Consider the following 15,505-nt stretch of genomic DNA (forward strand, 5'->3'; position numbering starts at 1 on the left):
CCCAGGTCAATTTTGACCCAGTGGAATGTGAGCTTACAAAACAGTTATAACTTACAATATATTTCGGCTAAAACCATATTGTATCTGATCAGTAACTGAGTGAATGTGCAACATTTTCAAAGTTTTGAATGTTACCATGTTTTACTATGTTATTACTAGGAGTGTAACGATACCCTCATGTCACGATTCGATACATATCATGATATTGAACTCAAGATACGATATTATTCTGATACTCCAAGACATATGGTAAAAGGTTAACAAAAAATTAACTGTTGGTTAAAACGCTAAATTTGGTTTTACATTGGGGGTGGAAATGAATAGGCTTGGACTTGGTGCTGGCCACCCAATGCACAGGACAATGGTGACACAACAATGAAAATATTCATGATTCTGAAGCTGAAAATTATATTAGACGAATATGATTTCACTCTGTCAGTGACAAGATATATTTAAAAAAATGTAGGTTACTTTTTACTGGTAACATAAATTTGTGGGTCCTGATAATTTGGCATTATTATACATTATATTCAACATTATATATAGTAGTTTAATGTAGCACTGACACTAAAACTCTATAAACTTAAATTTTTTTCACACAGAAATTTTCATTTTGGGTGAACTATACACAATATATATTGTCACTATCCATGATACATATTGTTGCATTTTTGTATTGCGATATATTGTGGTGATATATTTCGTGGGGTAGGGGTATTGTTACACCCCTAGTTGTTACTACATTTACCCCCTTTTTATAAATTAAAATATTTAGAAACTATTTGAAATCTCAAATTGTACAAGAACTACAGCAAAACCACTGTGATGCAATATATATATATATATATATATTCATGAGCTCTAACCTGCGGTTGAGTTGTTCCATCTGCAGTATGGAGCTGGAGCGGGTCAGACCCTGTGGGGCAGGTGGGCCAGTGGGTCTCTGCCATGTGGTGGTGCGGTTCACATGATCAACAAAGAAGATACGGCCATGACTGTCAATACGAGCCTCCCAGTCTGAGAAAAGAAAGGTGGGAAATGAGAATGGAGAGTAGGGAGTGATGGTGCCTAATTGATTCATCAAGCCTAAATGACATAATTTGGCAAAACTGTCTTTACACACAAATACACATAAGCAAATGATCTAGTACAGACAAATAAACAACACAAAAGCACATGCGGACGTACAGAAACACATACACACACTCACTGGGAGGTAAGGGCTCATCCACACGTTGGTATCTGTGGACATCTTGTCTTACAGATGGCAGAGAATGAACACGCTGATCTCCGTTTATCTGAGGGACACCTGCACAACATTTTACATACAGAATCAGGATGTATTTCTGAACTCATGTTCGATTTCTTTTCCATACAAAAATAAATTGTCAAGCGAAGGCCAGCTCAATGGTTCTGTGAATACCTAATTCTGATTCTGTCTCGGTAACGAAGGTCTCAGAATCCACAGATTCTCCATCACCTGATGGCATTAACTCCTCCTCTTCCTCGTCCTCCTGTGACACACCTGCTGTTGCCTCCAGGCTCCACCTTCTGGACATTGTGTCCTCAGTCACATCTTCACATTCATCCTCCTCAATGGCTGATGGTTCTGGTTTTGGAGCATCCCTCACTTGCTCATTAGTTGGATGGGTTTCTTCAGCAGTCTCAGCAACCTCATAAATTGTGGGTGGATCATCTGAAAGATCTTCTCCCCCTGGGTCAATGGCTGCCTCTGCCCCCTGTTCTGCTTCCTGTAAAGATCAATTCATAGACAAAGATTACCTTCACTTCTCTCTGCTTTTATTAGCATTCAAACATGTCAGGTCTAGTCCAAGAGCCAGTTGGATCAATGATGGGACACCTATATATTAATTTCATAGTTTATAGATTTCTATTTCCATTCATATCATTTTTAATTTATGAATGCTTATATTTTAGGACATATCATCCCCTTGGAATTATAAGGTTCTATCTGACATTTTTTTCAAAATGAGTTATTCACATATTCTGTGACAACTTATTTACATTATGTGATGTTTTTTTAATGTTGTGTACATTTTGGGACTTTTTATTTAAAAAACAAAAAGATTCTATCTACAAAGTCAAATGGAATGCAAAAATTTTGAAGCTCAATATCTCAAAACTGCTGAGAATGCAGATAGAACCTTATAATTCCAAGGGGACAATATATTTAAAAATATCAGGGTATTTTAAAATACATTCATTCACGGTGTAAAGAAAATGCTATTACTTTTATTTCATGGTTAGCATGACAGGAGTCTTTAAACTGATTTTTTATGCTATTTATTAAATATCTCGAATTAGTTATTAGTTTTATATTTTCAGTTTTCATTTTAGTTTGTTTTAGTAATTTGTTATGTGCTTTAGTCATTTTGTTATGTGCTTTAGTCATTGTTATGTGCTATAGTCATGTCCTAATCGCCAAAAACAACCACGGCAACGTAAAAGTGCATTACCAACGCCGACAGATGAAAGGATTCAATGGAATCAATTCAATGGAATCAATTCAATGGAAAGGATTCCGGAAGAGAAGACAATGCTGAATAAAGTCGTAGTTTTTGTTATTTTTGGACCAAAATGTATTTTTGATGCTTCAAAAAATTCTAACTAACCCTCTGATGTCACATGGACTACTTTGATGATGTTTTTATTACTTTTCTGGACATGAACAGTATACCGTACATACATTTTCAATGGAGGGACAGAAAGCTCTCAGACTAAATCTAAAATATCTTAAACTGTGTTCCTAAGATGAACGGGGGTCTTACGGGTTTGGAACGACATGAGGGTGAGTCATTAATGACATAATTTTCATTTTTGGGTGAACTAACCCTTTAATCTATTTATATTTCAGATTTTATTTACTTATATTTTATTTTTTAATGAATATTTTAATAGTTTAACAATGACAACACTGTTTTAAACTAGATTTGTAAAAGATTTGGACACTTTTAAAAGATTGTGGACAGTGTTGTCAAGTCTGCGGTTTTCCCGTGGAATTGGGCTACTTTTACACTGTTGCGAATTTTACCAAAGGAACCCCTCCAAAAACATGTGTTTTACCTCCCAGAACGCAACCCCACATGAAATGTGATTGGGCTAGTTTTGGGCTAGTTTTGGGCTAGTTTTGAGTAGCAATTGGGCAGGTTTTGTTGTGAAAACCTGGCAACCTGGATTGTGGACACTCTTATATTGTATATGTCATTAGCTATGTTTCCATCCAAAGCTGTGAATTTAACATCAGCACAAAATTGGAATTTCGCATAAAACATTTGTGAATAAAGTAGTCATGTCCATCCAGTGAGTCGAAGAGAACAAAATCGTCACATCCTGATAAACTGGTACCAAATATCAAAAAAGTCACTTTATATAATAATTTTCGTATAGCTTATAACAAATTACTTGCAGCTCAGAGCAAGAAATGTAATAAAAGCGCTCACATTATCTTTTAGGTTGAGGAGGTGGATACTGCTGGGAACACAGTCAAGTAAGACAGTTCACATGACTTTTTTGATGCGCATCATGGAATTTATTTGGTAAATGTGTTTTCATCATAGTTTATGTGCATGTTTTCTCATCAGATAAAAAAAATCAGACTCAATTGAGCGCATGTTTTTTATGCGCATTTTTAGAATTTATTATCCCGTTTCCATTCAGCATTTTTTATGCGACATCCCAAAATGTGCATAAAAATAGGTCGATGGAAACATAGCTATTGACCCACTTGAATTGAGGATTTTCCTTTCAGTAAATCTTCAACTGACCTGAGAAGCAGATGTAGGGCCTGGGCAGCAGTCAGATGCCATTGAAGAAATATCAACTTCGGTTGCCAGCTCCTCACTGGGTGCAAGTCCTTCTTCTTCCTCCTCTGCCTCCACTTCCTCCTCCTCTTCCTCTTGCCTCTCCATCAAGCTGGCGGTTTCCACCTCAGGGGCGACTGAACTCGGCATGACCTCTGGCTCAGGAGGCACCTCTGTTCCTATATTCAGAGTGTCTATTTTCAACTCCAGTCCAGCCTCTTCTGGAGGTTCCTCTACAGATCTTTTAAACACAGGTTCTGTAATTGGTGGTTTTGGGGGTGTTTGTTGAGTCCTTGAAAAACCATTAAATGTTGGCAGCGTGGCCTCCGTAGCAGCAGACCTCTCTTCATCTTCATCAGAATCGATGTGCAGCATAGCACTGAGGCGTGTGTGTGTGGGAAAGCTGGATCGCAGTTTTGGAGAAGCTGCCCCAAGAGGCCTATCTCCCGGGCCCTTAGGAGCATCAATGGCATCAAGCTGCTCACTGAAAGAACCCTGGAGCAGGTCTGGAGAAGAAGGGCCCTCATCATCCAGGGTGGCTCCATACATCTCGGTGTCCGGGGAGGGTATGCTGCTACCTTCCCCATTTCTGTGGGAACCCAGGGAGCCAGTGGGTGAAGGGCCTGCTGATGGGACAGGGAGAGAACGGGGCAGCTCTTCATCATCTGAAGGGGTTCCAGGAGCTCCATTGAGGGCTGCTGCCCCTAGAATCGTCTCAGGGGAAACATCTATGAGAGGTGAATACAAGTTATTTCAAAACCATTTGAAATTAGTAGCTATAAGCTGAACCAGATCAGATGTGTTTGTATGTGATCTTACCATCTTGGCTCATAGATGTGATATCCACTTTAAAGTGCATTTGACCGCTCACATGATCAGTGGGCAAACGACGACATAGAGGGAAGCTCAGTGATTGGTTCCTGTAGCCATATAAATATATATGTATTGACACACATACACAACCATTCAAAAGTTTGGGGCTAGCAAGATTTTTGATGTTTTTGAAAAAAAGTCTCTTATGTTTACCAAGGCTGCATTTATTTGATCAAAAAGACATTAAAAACAGTATGAAATATATAATGAAATTAATGAGATGTTATTATAATTTAAAATAGCTGTTTTGTATATTAAAGGTGCCCTAGATTCAAAAATTGAATTTACCTCGGCATAGTTAAATAACAAGAGTTCAGTACATGGAAAAGACATACAGTGAGTCTCAAACTCCATTGTTTCTTGCTTCTTATATAAATCTCATTTGTTTAAAAGACCTCCGAAGAACAGGCGAATCTCAACATAACACCGACTGTTACGTAACAGTCGGGGTGTACGCCCCCTATATTTGCATATGCCAGCCCATGTTCCCAACATTATGAAAGGCATTAGACAAGGGCAGGACGTCTGGATGTGCACAGCTGAATCAACAGATTAGGTAAGCAAGCAAGGACAATAGCAAAAAATGGCAGATGGAGCAATAATAACTGACATGATTCATGATAACATGATATTTTTAGTGATATTTGTAAATTGTCTTTCTAAATGTTTCGTTAGCAAAATTGCTAATGTACTGTTAAATGTGGTTAAAGTTACCATCGTTTATTACTGTATTCATGGAGACAAGAGAGCCGTCGCTATTTTCATTTTTAAACACTTGCAGTCTGTATAATGCATAAACACAACTTCATTCTTTATAAATCTCTCCAACAGGGTAGCATTAGCCGTTAGCCACGGAGCATAGCCTCAAACTCATTCAGAATCAATGTAAACATCCAAATAAACACTGTACTTACGCGATTAGACATGCTGCATGACGAACACTTTGTAAAGATCCATTTTGAGGGTTATATTAGCTGTTTGAACCTTTTTTATGTTCTTTAAGGCAAGCGCGAGCTCTTGGGCGTGGAGCACGAGATTTAAAGGGCCACACACCCTGAATCGGCTCATTTCTAATTATGCCCCAAAATGGGCAGTTAAACAAATGAATTTAAAAAAATCTATGGGGTATTTTGAGCTGAAACTTCACAGACACATTCAGGGGACACCTTAGACTTATATTACATCTTTTAAAAAAAAGTTCTAGGGCACCTTTAATATAATTTATTCCTGTGATGTCAAAGCTGAATTTTCAGCATCATTACTCCAGTCTTCGGTGTCACATGATCCTTCAGAAATAATTCTAATATGCTGATTTGGTGCTCAAGGAACATTTCTTTTCATTATCAATGTTGAAAACAGTTGTGCTAGTTAATATTTTTATTTTTCAAGAACATTATTTATTTGAAAAATAAATCTTTTGTAACATTATTAACAGCTTTACTGTTACTATTGATCAATTTAATGCATCCTTGCTGAATAAAAGTAATCATTTCTTTAAAAAAAAAAAAAAAAAAAAAACCTTACTGACCCCAAAGTCTTGAACAGTAGTGTATTACTGATCAATTATATTGTTACTAATATCAGTGTTTATGTTCTATTAAAGACATCAATCAGAAAAGAAGAATCAGGAACATGTTTGTTTTCATAAATCACATATTGCGGTGTGGTGACGATCAGATGAGACATTGCCATGACACTCACCCTGACGCATGTCTCTCCAGCAGCATCTGCACCGGAATGTTCAGCTGACCCAGGAAGCGCTTAATAATTGGGCGACTTTTAGCAAACTTGTCTTTAATCTCAATCACTAAGACGTCTGTCATAAGAGCCACAAAAGTGTGTTTCTACATGGAAAAACAAAGAAAGAATTGAAAAAAAAACACATCTTGGTCTGAACTGTTTCAGCAGATGTTTGTTTGACTGTGAATGTGTCTGTTTTTATTACAGTCTGCATTAGACGTGTGTGTGTGTGTGTCACCTCTCCATGCCACACAGGATTAGTAGTGTTAGTTGTAATGCCGGATCGTCTCTCTTGGCCATGATGGGAAAAGGTCGGAAAGCAGCTTCTCTTGCCTGGATGAATGCTCATCTTCAAATAAGGGTCTGGGTTAAAAAACATCCCCTTCTTCAGCCCCACTGCACGGATATCTAAAACAAACAACAGTCTAATTAGTAATAAAAACAGCACAGATAAATTTATGGAGTAGGATAGTATCGTAAGTCATTGACAGTTATTTGAAGAGTATAAATCAGCAATGGATCATTCCTGTTTGTCTCTTACATACCTGATAGGGTAAAGCTGACCAGTTTTCGACTGCTCTCTGAAGCTTGCTGTCCTTCACCTTGACCGTCGACCTGGAAGATACATAGATATGAGTGGCTACATATACCTACCCTTCTTCTTTGGACTTACAATGAATAATAATAAGTAATAACAACTATCTTAATAGTTTAACATTCATAATTTCTCACTGTAGTCATCTTGTATCCTCAGTTTACTTGACACAGAGAATAGATTATCTGGCTCAAGTGTGTTTCAATAGAGTTGAAACACTACAGGAAGGCAGGTGTCCAGGAGCCGGAGAGAGCTCCCATATGTATATGACTGAGTTTCCTACATCCATCCAATGACATGATAAATGGCCTGCACTTATGGGAGCTAAGAAATATCCGACCTCCAAACATACAAATGTGAAGCTGCGGTCAAATAGCCATTTAGCACTGTACTGTGTAACCTTTACTGTCTGGCCTGTAGTGAACAAGACAACAACAGTGGTATATATAATCATCTGCTAGTAAACGTTTCATTTTGCACAGAAATTGTGAGCCAATAAAGACAGTATAAATACAGTAATGTTTTTGAATAAAATACAGCGAAAAAGTGTGGTATATGTTTGCAATGACAAAATACCAAATAAACTATGAAATTTAAAAGTTTGTGGTCGGCATGATTTTTCAATGTTTTTGAATGAAATCTCATATGCAAAAAAATTGTTTTGAAAATGATTCCAACGAAATTGTTTCTCTGTGCCATTATCTTTATAGTTGTGGTGTGGACTATTCTTTTATATTTAGAATGATTTTTAGAATTATCATTATTGCTATAGTTATCGTCTTAAGTGTGAAAGGGTTCACGTCATGTGTATTGCATTGCGTAATGCAGATTTTCTATATTAGACAGGGAAAAAAACTTTTTAAAAATATGTACAAGCATAGCACACTTTGTTGGATACATTATCCCACAATGCAGTGTGCTTGACCTTCCATTTCCAGTGATGAATCAGAAGTGTTTTATTATATCTTGTAAAATGTATTATTTAATCAGACTAACAACTGTTTTACACAAAAATTGGATTGAAAAGCCAAGCACTTTACCACACCATGTGTTTTTGTGAGCTATAATGCTGTCTATTTACGCAGGAATAATGTCTTCTGTTGCCTCACATACACACACACACACACACACACATACACACACTGACCGAGGCTCTGGGGTTCTTGACTGTGATGCAGGGTGTTGTGGCTCTCAGCGCACCACTGACTCCATGGTAATATTTAAAACAGATCCTTGTCTCAGCTAGAAGAGATAACCAGAAGAGTGCCAGCATAACAAATCTGTCCAGCATATTTGTAGAGTCAGCATGATATTTTATAACAAAAAGAAAATTACATTACATACAGTGGGTACGGAAAGTATTCAGACCCCCTTAAATTTTTCACTCTTTGTTATATTGCAGCCATTTGCTAAAATCATTTAAGATCATTTTTTTTCCTCATTAATGTACACACAGCACCCCATATTGACAGAAAAACACAGAATTGTTGACATTTTTGCAGATTTATTAAAAAAGAAAAACTGAAATATCACATGGTCCTAAGCATTCAGACCCTTTGCTGTGACACTCATATATTTAACTCAGGTGCTGTCCATTTCTTCTGATCATCCTTGAGATGGTTCTACACCTTCATTTGAGTCCAGCTGTGTTTGATTATACTGATTGGACTTGATTAGGAAAGCCACACACCTGTCTTACAGCTCACAGTGCATGTCAGAGCAAATGAGAATCATGAGGTCAAAGGAACTGCCTGAAGAGTTCAGAGACAGAATTGTGGCAAGGCACAGATCTGGCCAAGGTTACAAAAAAAAATTCTGCTGCACTTAAGGTTCCTAAGAGCACAGTGGCCTCCATAATCCTTAAATGGAAGACGTTTGGGATGACCAGAACCCTTCCTAGAGCTGTCCGTCCGGCCAAACTGAGCTATCGGGGGAGAAGAGCCTTGGTGATAGAGGTAAAGAAGAACCCAAAGATCACTGTGGCTGAGCTCCAGAGATTCAGTCGGGAGATGGGAGAAAGTTGTAGAAAGTCAACCATCACTGCAGCCCTCCACCAGTCGGGGCTTTATGGCAGAGTGGCCCGACGGAAGCCTCTCCTCAGTACAAGACACATGAAAGCCCACATGGAGTTTGCTAAAAAACACCTGAAGGATTCCAAGATGGTGAGAAATAAGATTCTCTGGTCTGATGAGACCAAGATAGAACTTTTTGGCCTTAATTCAAAGCGGTATGTGTGGAGAAAACCAGGCACTGTTCATCACCTGTCCAATACAGTCCCAACAGTGAAGCATGGTGGTGGCAGCATCATGCTGTGGGGGTGTTTTTCAGCTGCAGGGACAGGACGACTGGTTGCAATTGAGGGAAAGATGAATGCGGCCAAGTACAGGGATATCCTGGACAAAAACCTTCTCCACAGTGCTCAGGACCTCAGACTGGGCCGAAGGTTTACCTTCCAACAAGACAATGACCCTAAGCACACAGCTAAAATAATGAAGGAGTGGCTTCACAACAACTCTGTGACTGTTCTTGAATGGCCCAGCCAAAGCCCTGACTTAAACCCAATTGAGCATCTCTGGAGAGACCTAAAAATGGCTGTCCACCAGCGTTTACCATCCAACCTGACAGAACTGGAGAGGATCTGCAAGGAGGAATGGCAGAGGATCCCCAAATCCAGGTGTGAAAAACTTGTTGCATCTTTCCCAAAAAGACTCATGGCTGTATTAGATCAAAAGGGTGCTTCTACTAAATACTGAGCAAAGGGTCTGAATACTTAGGACCATGTGATTTCAGTTTTTCTTTTTTAATAAATCTGCAAAAATGTCAACAATTCTGTGTTTTTCTGTCAATATGGGGTGCTGTGTGTACATTAATGAGGAAAAAAATGAACTTAAATGATTTCAGCAAATGGCTGCAATATAACAAAGAGTGGAAAATGTAAGGGTGTCTGAATACTTTCCGTACCCACTGTATTTATAACATTAGGAATTTGTAACATGTCCTGTGTTTCATAATGAATCCTGAGCACCAAGAATGTAAAACAGGTGCATGCCGTTACAATAGCATGTAACATCAAGTTGTGTCACTCACCTTCAAGGAAGTACGGCCCTGCCTCCAACCTCCAGACAATCTGCCCACACTGTGTACCATTAACCCCACGGTTCTTGCAGTCCCACATGTTTGATGGACAGGTCTCATCTAAAAAAAACAAAAAGCACATTGCATACTTTTTGCTGTATTTGTATGTGCGCATGTTTCTAACAGTTTATTGTATCCGTTCTGGATATGCCGCATTCTAATACATTTTTGGGTGGCAAATGGGTGGAACAGGAGGTAGAATAAACCCAATTAACAGAACAGTGCCCCATAATGATGACAAATTTACTGATAAAGAATCTATAGTGGCTCTGTAAATTATATTGCATATTCATTTACTAAAGAACCAATGTGAGGCAGATTATGTTGAGGCCATTACTGAATGTCTGCTTAGTCAATGAAACTTAGAGCCCCCTAGAGATAAGACCCTTGTGCATGCAGGTAAAGAAGTTTTGCTGGCCTTCAAGTCAATGGTTTGTGGCTTTGTGCCCAGATGTATCGTTTTGCTTCGGTCTCATATTTTTACATGACAGTGAGAATTGTGATCTAAGTGTTTAAGGCTGAGGACTGAAGGGCACAGAGGGTGAATGGATCTGTCTGCCATTATCTAGTAAACATGTCTAACAGCATGTCTGGTAGAGTCCTGCTGCTTTTAATTTAAATTCTGTTTGTACTATATTGTCTCCCTCTGTTGTAGTCTGTACTTTGAGCAATTTTTAAACTTTGGATGAGTCCTCACTTAGTTGTTTTGAATAAATTTGTCTGTTAATATTAAAATAATAGGAATGTATTTGATTAAGAGGATGCTAAAGTTTCATATATATATATATATATATATATATATATATATATATATATTTGTGTAAGGTAGAGCAAATGTATTGCATAAGACAGATAATAGATAATATAGATAATAACAGATAATATCAGCAAAACCCAGAATTTAGATGCTATAGCCACAATAACATCAAGTCTTACCTATGTGGTACAGGCCAATCCAGTCTGTGGCATCCACCTCTTCCTTGATATCCCATGAGATGACCAAGTTCTGGCCCCGGCACATAGTGAACTCTAAAGTAGAAGCTGTGAGTGAGGATCGCCCTTGAGAACTGACCAGGTCTGTATCACTGTTGGCTCTGAGGAGTCCAACTCCAGCCTGCTCGGCTCCACCACGTTCGGCTAAACTCCGAAGATTGTCCGGGCTGAGTGTGTGTCGCACGTTTGGGCTCCGTCTACGACCTGCAGACTCCCGTGTGGCCAGGTGATCCCGCCCCTGAGGCGCCATGCCTGACGCCGGGTTGGAGCGGGGCCTGGACGGGAGAACTGCTGTGGCGAGAGAGGGGCGAATGGTGGCAACTGTGTGGAAGCACGTCTACGGACTGGATGGGTTTGAACAAGGGTTTGAGGAAAAGGCCGGAACCCTGACCTGAATCCTAGATCGGACCTGGCCTGAACTGTAATTGTCTGGACATATAGGTGAAGGACCAGATAGGAACTCTTCTGGCTTGTCCTCTGTTAGAGCACTTGGCTATGATAATGGCTATTGACCTTAAAGATTTGACAATAAGGTATTTAATTAATCTTTAATGAATCTAAAAGAGCTCAGTTATTCCCATCGATTGGCCAATGGGTTCCAGCTAGCAAACACAATCCTCCTTGGCTCCTAATAGATTATCATCAAAACAGAGTCTATAAATAAACAACGAAGAAGATGAAAATAATTTGAGAGTTTTTAGAACCTAAGAAATAAGTGTGAAGAATAGGGAAAAGAAATGGGAAATGGTAAGAAAAAAACAAAGAGACAGAGAGAGGAACAAAGAAAGAGAAAGGTCAGTAAAGAGAAAGTATTTACAGTACTACACAATTTCAAATGTACAGTCATTAATACCACAGACGTAAGTTTTGTGAGCCTTAAGTATGTTGTTGGTTCAACAATATAGAACAGTGGTTATTGACGTCACTAGCAGGTAGAGGAGTAATAACTTCTGCTAATTAATCTATTTGAAACCTCCAAGATGCTGCTCTAACAAACATGGCACCTAATGACTACTTCACTGTTTTTGTTTCATGTCATTTTGCTTTATTGATGTTTGATTCATTGTGGGTTTCCTCATACGTCATACTCCAGAGTTCCCTTGTACATTTTACGCATATGCATAGTCTTCAAAAACGGTGCAGATTGAAGTAAGTAATAATTCATTATTTTTGCTTTTTTGGCTGTGTCTAGACACCATGCAGTTTTTAATTTTCCTCTGTTTTATTAAAATGTGCCCCACAAATACACTCTCTTAGGATCATTTGACAGGTCTTCAGTTCCAAAGGCACCTCAGGTAAAAATAGGACCAGTGGGAGGATTAGTGGATGTCATTTCTTTACACTCAGCAGCACCTTTGGTTTTTCAACACACTCCAGCTCAGCTATCTTCCTTCTCAGCCTATCACCATCACTTTTATACTTCATAAATCACTGACATGGGCAACTGGGAAAATTAAAGTCATAAAACTTTTCCATATTTCTAAATAGTGTTACTAAAAATACTAATAAAATTGATGAAAAGAGATTATTTCTTGTGCATTATAATGTATCCAATGTAGAAACTAAATAATATATTTTCTGCTGGTTATACAAACAATATTCAAACTCCACACTCACTAACATCTAATATGAACTTTTAATAATGTATTTATTCACCATTCCTGAACATTAAAGAGAATTCACAAAGTATCCCACCTATAATGTGGATCACTGTATTGTGTATGCAATTTGTGGCCGTTTGCAACATTTTGAATTAGAAGTCTTACACTGCAGTATGACAATGTATTGCATGTCTGAAAAATGCTTGAGCGAGCGTGCATGTGTGTATGAGCGCGTTCCCGGAGGTGATGTCAGCACAGAGAGTTTCTGCAGTGTTTGCATGCGGATGACACCTGATCTTACAGTCCATTAAATAGTAAATGAGGTCTGTTCACCTATGCATAAATGCAGTGTTTGCTATCACTACAGGAACCCCTCTGTGCTAGCGGAGGTTACTGCAGTCTGCTTCTTGACATAACGGGCACCTTGGAGAGCTGGCACAGAGAATGGCACAGGAGCGGTTGGTTCTGTTCCACTCTCTATATTACAATTCAGAGCAAGAGACACACACAAGCAACTCTGCACACTAACAGACCTTGTCTTACATCTTGCCATCAGCTTTAAAGACACATTTCTGAACAGAAGTTTGCTACTTTCAAGCTCACCACTGAAGTCTCAGTTTATTCTTGAAAGATGGATGTTTTCTCCTAAGGATAAGTACCCATTTTTAACAAATACCTACAAAAGTGTATTACTACTACAAAAGCTTTTTTGGTCTCTTGCAGCTGGTTGCAGGGAATGAAAGGATCTTTCTCATATGTCATAGATAATGGTCAAATACAGTCAAAGATTCACTCCGTCAACCCCTGCCTTCCCTCACATCTGAAAATGTGATGCAGCATTGTGAATATAGAATGACTGGGGGAGTACTGCAGCATCAGTAACAAGGATATCAAAATCAGTGAGCAAATTAGGCTATGCAGCAACTTTCAGATGACTGAAGGGATATCTATAGGTATTTTTTTTACACATATTCTTGTACAAGTAGTCTACTCCAGCACATTTAGTATATGCCAATTATTTGAGATACGTTTTTAAATATATATATATTTAATAGGCCTATAGAATATAGATGGCTTGTTGCAAGTCCACAATAAAGGGAAAAATAATAAAAGTAGCCTACTTTATTGTTCGTTGTCGCCGACAGTACCGCCTGATCTCAAAAGAAAAATCTAGATTAGCGTTCTGTTGCTATGGTTACCTCCTCACGAGAACGCGACTTTTTTTTATTTTTTTTTATTTTATTTTTTTTTGGGGGGGGGGGGGATTTATTGGTATTAAAGACACACATTAACTAACTTGTTATATACATTTTTAACGTTACTAAAAATTTAATTGAAGCGTAGCAAAAATAACATGTTTAAGACACTCTTCTTACACTGAGGATAAGGCTGTTCAGTCTCTTTAGGAGCTGAATCGTCCATCCAATATCATTTCACCAATCTGTTTATTTAACGATGTATTTATTTAAAGATTGCTCTAGATATGTCGAAAAAAAGTGTAATAGCCTAAATAAATGAAATAAATAATATGTAATATATTTTTATTACTCAGCAGAAGTGTGTATTACGTCATATGAGTTCGAGCTTCAGTGCAATCAACCAGAATTATTATTTATTTATTTATTATTATTATTTTTTTTTGGTTAAATCTGAAGGTGAAGCCCAGCGCGCACACAAGTTCAACGGAGCCAAAACGGCTTTTCTCACGACAGCATATCGGATAACACAGGGAATTCCCTTCGTCATGTATTCACACATCACGATCTGCAGATTATCAGCAATGCTGCTTTACGCAACCCCTCGTCGGCGCATATGTATTTCTAAACCTCCGAGTCAGTGCACCTTTTTATTATTATTACATAAAATTGCTGAATCATAAAACACATTTTCTGTTAAAATATCGGTTGCATAGCCTACAACATGCATCAAAACACCATATATTGTGTAACCGCGTACCTGCGCATCAACGTGATGTGTCCATGGAAACGCCAACATAATCCGCGGCGCAAAGGCGAATAACTTGCGTTAATAACAGACCTACTATTTCATCGCTATTTCCTCAGATTCGCCTTGGCAGCGAGGCGTCGATCCATTCAGGGCCTCTTCATCCAAATGAAGCGAGATTTTGTCGCTTACCCGAACCAGAAATCACGACTGAGAGGACAGTTCCCTTCTGCACAGGTTGACAGATGAGCTATAATATCCTGGATAACAGCCCGATCTATCTGATCTTAGGCTCATGAATATCTGATCTCAATGACTGGTGTAATTAGGCTATAGCAGTAAACGGCGTTCGGTTTCCCTGTGGACGTGACCACCCGGCTCGGTCCGTCTTCATGTCACTCCCCGCAGCGCATGCAGCGGTGGTAATAAAGCAGTTATAAGGCGCTCCAGTCAGCGCTGGAGGCAGTGTGAGAGTGGCGGGGTGGCGACTGCTGGGGAATACATCTGTCCTGCAGACACAGGAGCTCAACATGGGAGAAATAACAGGGTATTACAAACGAATTCAGATTACATTTGTACGGATTGATCAATCCAGACCTCTAATGCAGTTGTTTTAAAGAATAATGCAGATGTAAAAGAATATCATATATATATATATATATATATATATATATATATATATATATATATATATATATATATATATATATATATATATATATATATATAATGCATGTGTGTCTCAAAGTATAATAGTCCCAGTGCACATTATCCTTAGTCATCCCACATCTAACACATTTAAT

At 38.5% G+C, this 15,505-nt stretch overlaps 1 protein-coding gene across 3 annotated transcripts in view; it reads right to left on the reverse strand.

Moving 5' to 3' along the window:
• hecw2a (HECT, C2 and WW domain containing E3 ubiquitin protein ligase 2a) overlaps positions 1 to 15,214 on the reverse strand; it is a 28,775-nt gene extending 13,561 nt beyond the window's left edge. The window contains exons 1-12 of one of the 3 annotated variants that reach the window (XM_048193991.1): positions 14,715 to 15,214; positions 11,101 to 11,811; positions 10,117 to 10,224; positions 8,177 to 8,271; positions 6,980 to 7,049; positions 6,673 to 6,842; positions 6,396 to 6,538; positions 4,641 to 4,741; positions 3,786 to 4,549; positions 1,424 to 1,751; positions 1,211 to 1,309; positions 867 to 1,017 (exon numbers count right to left, since the gene is read on the reverse strand). In XM_048193991.1, coding sequence (XP_048049948.1) covers positions 867 to 1,017; positions 1,211 to 1,309; positions 1,424 to 1,751; positions 3,786 to 4,549; positions 4,641 to 4,741; positions 6,396 to 6,538; positions 6,673 to 6,842; positions 6,980 to 7,049; positions 8,177 to 8,271; positions 10,117 to 10,224; positions 11,101 to 11,407 — 2,336 coding nt within the window. In that variant the 5' untranslated portion in view covers positions 11,408 to 11,811; positions 14,715 to 15,214. Of the gene's footprint in view, positions 1 to 866; positions 1,018 to 1,210; positions 1,310 to 1,423; positions 1,752 to 3,785; positions 4,550 to 4,640; positions 4,742 to 6,395; positions 6,539 to 6,672; positions 6,843 to 6,979; positions 7,050 to 8,176; positions 8,272 to 10,116; positions 10,225 to 11,100 lie in introns of all 3 variants that reach the window. The other 2 variants (XM_048193988.1, XM_048193989.1) reach the window with 2 other exon arrangements.
• Between the last annotated feature and the right edge of the window lie 291 nt (positions 15,215 to 15,505).

Source organism: Megalobrama amblycephala, linkage group LG6 (assembly GCF_018812025.1).
Source record: "Megalobrama amblycephala isolate DHTTF-2021 linkage group LG6, ASM1881202v1, whole genome shotgun sequence".
Taxonomy (NCBI): domain Eukaryota; kingdom Metazoa; phylum Chordata; class Actinopteri; order Cypriniformes; family Xenocyprididae; genus Megalobrama; species Megalobrama amblycephala.